Source organism: Rattus norvegicus, chromosome 2 (genome assembly GCF_021556685.1).
Source record: "Rattus norvegicus strain SHRSP/BbbUtx chromosome 2, alternate assembly SHRSP_T2T, whole genome shotgun sequence".
NCBI lineage: Eukaryota > Metazoa > Chordata > Mammalia > Rodentia > Muridae > Rattus > Rattus norvegicus.
The window spans coordinates 188,767,522-188,774,460 of NC_141535.1; the positions used below are offsets into that span (position 1 = coordinate 188,767,522).

A 6,939-nucleotide genomic window follows, 5' to 3' on the forward strand; every position below is an offset into this window, starting at 1 on the left:
GACCAGCTGCTGACAGTTCTTGACAACGTCAGCCATACCACAGACTGCCAAAAAACAATTTTCATTCTTCTACAGGAATTTATTATGAACAGAGGTAAATTTTCTGATATGAGCAGCTGATTGGGTTGTCTTAAATTCCAACAGAATCTGAAAGTTCACTGGGGAAAGCTCCTCTGACCATGGGAGAGGTATCAGTTGAGCTATTAACTTAGAAAGAAATACTGACAAAGCCAAATCTCTACTTCTACCACAAATACTACTTCTTTGCCTGTAGATCTAGTCTGAATTTTTATTTCCTCTACCCTATCCTTCCTTTCCTACACTACTATAAATATTTCCCCAACATCTCTGGAATGTTCCTGATTTTCTTCATGGATTAAAACAAAACAAAACAAAACAAAACGACCATGATTGTCAACAATTGTGAGAAATGCCATACTGCTACATGGAAGGGAATTACCCCAAGGAGGATCCTAGAGAGGATAAAGCAGTTGAATATTCTAGAATCCAGTGAAGGATACCTTCAAATTCCACTCGGAGAGCTGGGGAGTGGTTGCTTCCTGCCCCTGAGAAAAATGGTTCTTACAAACGTCACTTTTGATTTCATTATTTGGAGAACATCTTTAATGAAGATTGACTTGAACTGACTCCTCAGTTCATGGGAGCCTCAACCATTCATCTAGCCCGCCATCGACATGGCTGATGATCAGTGATTTGCAAGACAGATTCAGGGTCATTTGGAAATAGGATTTTGGAGGTCTTCTCTAGCAAAGTGCAGTCTTTGCACCTAAAGTGTACGTCCTCGAGCTCTGTTCCATACACACAGGTTCAGAAACCAAGTGGAGTCAGCAGTTTATTTTCATAGGCCCTCTAGCAGGTTCATACATGCACTGAAGTTTCAGAATCACTGGTCTGGGTACTGTGGTCTGGGTACTGTGGTCTGGGTACTGTGGTCTAGGTACTGTGGTCTGGGTACTGTGGTCTGGGTACTGTGGTCTGGGTACTGTGGTCTGGGTACTGTGGTCTGGGTACTGTGGTCTGGGTACTGTGGTCTGGGTACTGTGGTCTGGGTACTGTGGTCTGGGTACTGTGGTCTGGGTACTGTGGTCTGGGTATGGTATCATTAGTTTTCAGCCTCAGGTGTACAGTAGAGGTGCTTTGACATGCTGACACGGAATTCTCATGCCCAGAAACTCTCCGTTAGTTGGTCTGAAGCTGAATCCCGGAAAAGCAGCCTTTTCTTACTGGATTCCTCATCTGTGATGAAGAGGCTGGATGCTGTGGAGGGGAGTGGAGGGAATGGGGCTCCTGGGTTAGAGTGCAGAGTAGGGAGAGCAGAATCTATTTTATAACCAGTTTGGTTTTATTCACACCCACATTCAAATATTCCAAGTCCACCTCTTATTCCAATGTCTCAGACTGGGCAGGCTCCTGTAAAAGAAAATCAGCAAACAATGATTTTGTTTCAAGTTAGTCCTGATTCACTTCAGCCTACGTCTTATAATTAATGATGATCATGCGTCTTTGATATAACAGACCTCCAGTTTAATGTCCCAGATTCCACCACTCAGGCCCCTTTGCTAGGTCCTCTCAGGTCCGAGTTCTGGCTTGGTACCCTGTTCCATCTCCATGACTGTTGTTTCCTGCTTCGGTATTCTATTAAAGATTCCAAGATAGGAAAAAGCCACTGGATAAAATAGACACTTTACACATTTGCCCTCAGCATGGGAAGGTCTGAGCTGGTGGCTCCCACTGCTGACCACTAAATGTCTTATTAGGAAGTGAATTTGATGGCAAGGATATAAACAACAAACACTAGAGGCTCGTTCTAATTTTTAAAAGTATGATTAAGACCATGTATGCAAAGACTACTGGTCTCACGTCATCCCCATCCTCTCCTTTGCAATGTGTGCTCAAACGTGTGACATCATCTGTTGCAAACAGGAGGAATTGATCTGTAAAAATTTAGGATATTTGGTCTAGACAGACTCATCTTAATCAATGGAATTTGTTTTCTTTTTCAGGGGGCAGTACAGGTACATCTCCAAGCACCTCCAGCACTGGGACACCATCTCCTTCGGCTTCTTCTCATCTCCTGTCTCCATCTTGTTCTCCTCCAACTTTTCATTTGGCCCCGAATACTTTCAATGTGGGCTGTCGAGAAAGCCAGCTGTGTAACCTAAACCTCTCTGATTATCCACCATGTGCCCGAAGTAACATGGCTGCTTTACAGAGCTATCCAGGGCTGAGTGACAGTGGCTACAACAGGCTCCAGAGTGGCACAGCTTCAGCCACTCAGCCCTCTGAAACCTTCATGCCTCAGAGGACTCCATCTCTGATCTCAGGAATACCAACACCTCCCTCGTTGCCCAGCAACAGCAAGATGGAAGCCTATGGTGGCCAGTTGGGGTCCTTCCCCACTTCCCAGTTTCAGTATGTCATGCAGGCAGGCAACGCAGCCTCTAGTTCCTCATCGCCACACATGTTTGGTGGCAGCCATATGCAGCAGAGCTCCTATAATGCCTTCTCCCTCCATAACCCCTACAATCTGTATGGATACAATTTCCCCACTTCCCCAAGGCTAGCTGCAAGCCCAGAGAAACTGAGCGCATCTCAAAGCACTTTACTCTGTTCTTCTCCTTCCAACGGGGCCTTTGGAGAGAGGCAGTACCTGCCCACAGGGATGGAGCACAGTGTGCACATGATCAGCCCTTCAACTAATAATCAGCAGGCCACCAACACCTGTGATGGTCGCCAGTATGGGGCAGTCCCAGGCTCCTCCTCTCAGATGTCCGTACACATGGTTTAAAGAGCTGTCCAGACACCATGGAGGTGATGGCGGTCAAGACTCCAGAATCTCTGTCGGTGGATCTTCCTCTTCGGGAGGCCCGTGCCTTGGGAAAATAGAAATTGTGCATTTGTTTTTTGTTTTTGTTTTGTTTGGATAAGGAAAACAGACCAACAATAGATACCGCTGAAGGATCCTTGGAGTCCATCATCCGTATCTCAGTGGTCAATCCTCTGCCTTCCAAAATCTTAGTTTTATAAAAGCATTGTGTATGACAGAGTGGCCTTGAAGAGACTGAATAATCGTTTTATAATAATATTGAAGGAAATGCTAGCATGTAGCAGCCAAGAAAGTTACACACACACACACACAAACACACACATTTACACGAATATATTCATGTACACACTTGCATACACAAAGTAATACAAACACAAACATACACACTGACTCTGAACTGGGTGAACTCTGTGAAGGGAGGCCCAGAATGGGTGCTTTCACCAAAAATTTGCCCATGTACAATCCTAGACGGATTGGGCCACCATTAACCATTAGCCTTTCTCCCTCGCAGCTTACCATGTTCCTGGAATGAACCGTGTACCTAGAACTTCTCCTCGTCACAGAGGTGGAAAGGCATCAGTGTTGCACCTGGACTTGGCTTCCTGAGAAAGATTGCTTTTTATCCTCTTCATTCAGCGTGCTGTCTTTGATGTTATAGTGGTGCCTGTGGAAAGACAGGGTGAGAAAAGCTGGGAGAGAGAAAGAGAATCGAGGGCAGGAGAGAGTGGACAGCAAGACAAAGAAGATGTGAACAAATGAGATTTAATCCACCAAGGAGAGTTGGTTGGGTTTGTTTAGCCTCTAAAGTTATAGAAAGAATGCTGGTGGTGGTGGAGAGTAAGCCTCTTGGGGACCCTGCTCAGAGTGAAGGGTACGGATGAGAAGGGCTAGGATAAGGAATGCTTCCTCATTCCATAGCTCTGACTATAATGACGCAGGAGGGAGGTGTCCCTTGTGGGAGTGCCATTCCACGGCATGCAGCTGAGCAGGGTGAGGGAAACAGGTGTCAAGAATGAAGAATGATTTTATCTCCCAGATGTTACCACAGAAACAGTCATGGAAGACAGACCTGGCCTCACATGCCAGATCCAAAGTGCTGACCTGGACAATCTGTCCCTGTTCCCCATGCAAGAAAAATCCTGACACACTGGAGAGAATTGCAGATGGGTCTTCTGCCCCTTTTCTATCTGCCTGTTGCTCTCCATTTTGATTAAATAGTTCATTGCATTCTGAAGTTTGGGGATTGTTTTTTCTTTACTTTTCTTTTCAAATCCTTTAATGATAAGAAAACAAGTGAAGCTTGGTGCAAGCTAAAATTTTTAAATGGTGTGGAAACTCGAATGATACCAAGTAAGATAATACAGATATTATTAAGAATTTTTTTTTTGTTTTGAGGTGATGTAGATAAATGTATTTATATGCCTAGTAGGGTATTCAATATTATGAATATTAAAAAAGGGGGCAATAAAAGGGTATGTAAAATATGTATGAAGAAAAGGTGTATAAAAATTTGCCCTTATGCACGGAACTGTTTCTGAGTGCCAAGCACAGAAAGCCGCTAAATAAAATCTTTGCAATTGTTCACTGTGTGTTTGTTCATATAGAAAAGTTAGGTATTGCGTTCTGTCTTACAATAAGTCAAACACTTTGAAATGTGCTATCCTAGGTGAATTTTATGCAGATAACATAAAGTCAGTATTATCCTTGTTTTATGATGATAGCTGAGATACTCAAAGGCTGGGTGAATTATTCAGGACCGTACAAGCCATCACAGAGGGGCTAAGACCTGGGGCTAGAGTTCATGTTTAATGGGACGTTCACTTGCATATTGGCAGCACGGATATGATCCAATAACAACCTTTAAGGTTGCTGTATGCCAGTATCCCACTATTTCTAATAACTCATCATTCTACAATTCCGAGGGATGGGTATGATTTTAATAATAGTATTTATAGATCTGGAAGCAGTTTTATAGAGGGTCAAATACTTTGCCAAGGTCTTCAGTTAGTGATGGAACTGGCAAACTAATCTAACATCTGTGAAGTTAGCATTGTACCCCCTTATGCCAGAGCATGGTACCATTTGGAGAATCGGAAACAGAAGTATATTCTGAAAGTTTGAGGCACGGATGACTGAGGCTGGAGTTTGCCTTATGTATTTGATACTAAATTTACACTCCCTTATGAAGCATGGGAGGAGTGGTTTGGAAGAGTAAGGGCCGTACTATTTTGAAGCTCTTCTCCATACTTCAGGCAAGTCCAGCAATGTCCATAAAGGGTATGGGGAAAGATCTTGCTTGTAAGTGGAGCAGTAGGACCATGAATCGTGCTCTCAGCCCCACTTATGTGATTGGGAAACAGCAGGGCGGGAACACAAAATTCACTCTTATCCCTATACCGCATTGTGTCCTGTCGGATCACTGGTCACCCACAGACTCACTTTACTGGCATTATATGTGGGCAGCTCAGGATGCTGGACACTGCACACATCCACTGGAATTGGAGCTAGGTTTGGGGGACAATTTATTTTTTTCAGGACTGCATTTGAACTTGAATTTATTTAGTGAATTTCTATAGAGTGTGATGGGGTGTGTATTGAATAATTTTGTCATGATGTTTTCCTGACAGGACAGGTCAGATGCACATATGAACTTACACGGGCAGTAGCAGCATGCACAGCACCTGCTCAAGTTCAAGTCGGACAGGGTCCCAGTGCTGAGAGTGACAAATAGGAGCTGATATCCCTAACCAAGAAGCTATCTCCAGCTGACAAAAAAATAAAAGAAAAATAAGTTTTCTGCAATTGGTTCTTAGTGGGTACATAAATCACATATAAGGGTAGGCTGCATGCCCAACAATATATGTCAACAGTAGAACAGACTATAAGCTTTTTTTTTTAGAATTTTCATCTAACATTGCTTTTGTTAGGTAGTATCTATCTATCTGTCTATCTATCTATCTATCTATCTATCTATCATCTACCTCTATCATCTATCTCTCTATCTTTATCTCTACATCTATCATGCATCTATCTTTCTTTTTCTCTCTACCTCTATCATTCATTTGTTCTATCTATCTATCTATCTATCTATCTATCTATCTATCTATCTCTATCTTAAAATCATGACAACAGTTTTCCCCTCTCTCTTCTTCCAATTCCCCTCCCACTTCTCTTCCTCACTCTCCTTCCATTTCTCTTCAGAAAAGGGCAGGCAGGCTTCCTATAAAGATCAACCAGCCATGGCATATGAAGGTGCCATAAGACTAGGTACCTCCCCTCCTATTAAGGCTTGGTGAGGGGGTTGGGGATTTAGCTCAGTGGTAGAGTGCTTGCCTAGGAAGCGCAAGGCCCTGGGTTCGATCCCCAGCTCCGAAAATAAAAAAGAACCAAAAAAAAAAAAGATTAAAAAAAAAAAAAGGCTTGGTGAGGCAACCCAGTAGCAGAAAAGGGTGGGGAACAAAAATCTTAATCATTGCTTTGACTGTATAAATAACTTAGAAAGTGGCATGTCAGTTAATCCCATTAGCCACCAAATTGCTGCCAAGCTAATTGAGACAGTGGTCAACTCAGTATCTCCATGAATTTGAGACTGTTTGGGCATGACTTGTCTCAAAACATGAGCGACTCCTATTTGGAAACCTTAAGTTGCTTCTCTGCAAGACTGGAGGAACAAAACTAAGTACATGGAAACACTTGGTTCTTTTGGATTTACTAGGAGACCAAGCACTGTTGATTGGTTTAGTGTCCTCTGAGGTCAGAGGTAATACATAATCATAATATGGCATGCAACAAGCGTGGCATAGACATTTCCATGCTTTTATCTGGAAAGAATAGCAATGAAGGGAAAAAGAAGGCAGTGATAATGCACACATTTAATCCCAGCACTCGGGAGGGGGAGGCAAAGGCAGGCAGATCTCTGAGTTTGAGATCTCAGCCTCGTCTACACAGTGAATTTCAAGCCAGCCAGAGCTACACAGAGAGAAACCTTGTCTTGAACTCCCCCCCCCCTTAAAAATTGGACAGTCACTTAGATTCTGAATTTTAGAGCATCAAATAAGATACATTTCTGTAATGTTGGCTCTTTTAGAAAA

General features: G+C 43.1%; 1 protein-coding gene and 1 long non-coding RNA gene across 5 annotated transcripts in view; one reads left to right on the forward strand and one right to left on the reverse strand.

Annotated features, from left to right (window-relative positions):
• The window catches only part of Tbx15 (T-box transcription factor 15), a 104,964-nt gene extending 100,534 nt beyond the window's left edge, over nucleotides 1-4,430 (forward strand). For both annotated transcript variants that reach the window (NM_001395075.1, XM_087619918.1), the window contains 1 exon segment: nucleotides 2,025-4,430. In NM_001395075.1, the coding sequence (NP_001382004.1) occupies nucleotides 2,025-2,809 (785 nt within the window). In that variant the 3' untranslated portion in view covers nucleotides 2,810-4,430.
• On the reverse strand, nucleotides 672-2,342 carry LOC102553016 (uncharacterized). 3 transcript variants are annotated; one of them, XR_015672353.1, is made up of 4 exons: nucleotides 2,053-2,342; nucleotides 1,539-1,656; nucleotides 1,019-1,431; nucleotides 672-933 (listed from the first exon to the last, which is right to left on the reverse strand). It is a non-coding gene; the product is annotated as an uncharacterized LOC102553016 (long non-coding RNA). The 3 variants fall into 3 exon arrangements; XR_015672352.1 differs by having other exon boundaries at nucleotides 672-919; nucleotides 1,005-1,431; XR_015672354.1 differs by having other exon boundaries at nucleotides 837-947; nucleotides 1,033-1,431.
• Nucleotides 4,431-6,939: the final 2,509 nt, after the last annotated feature.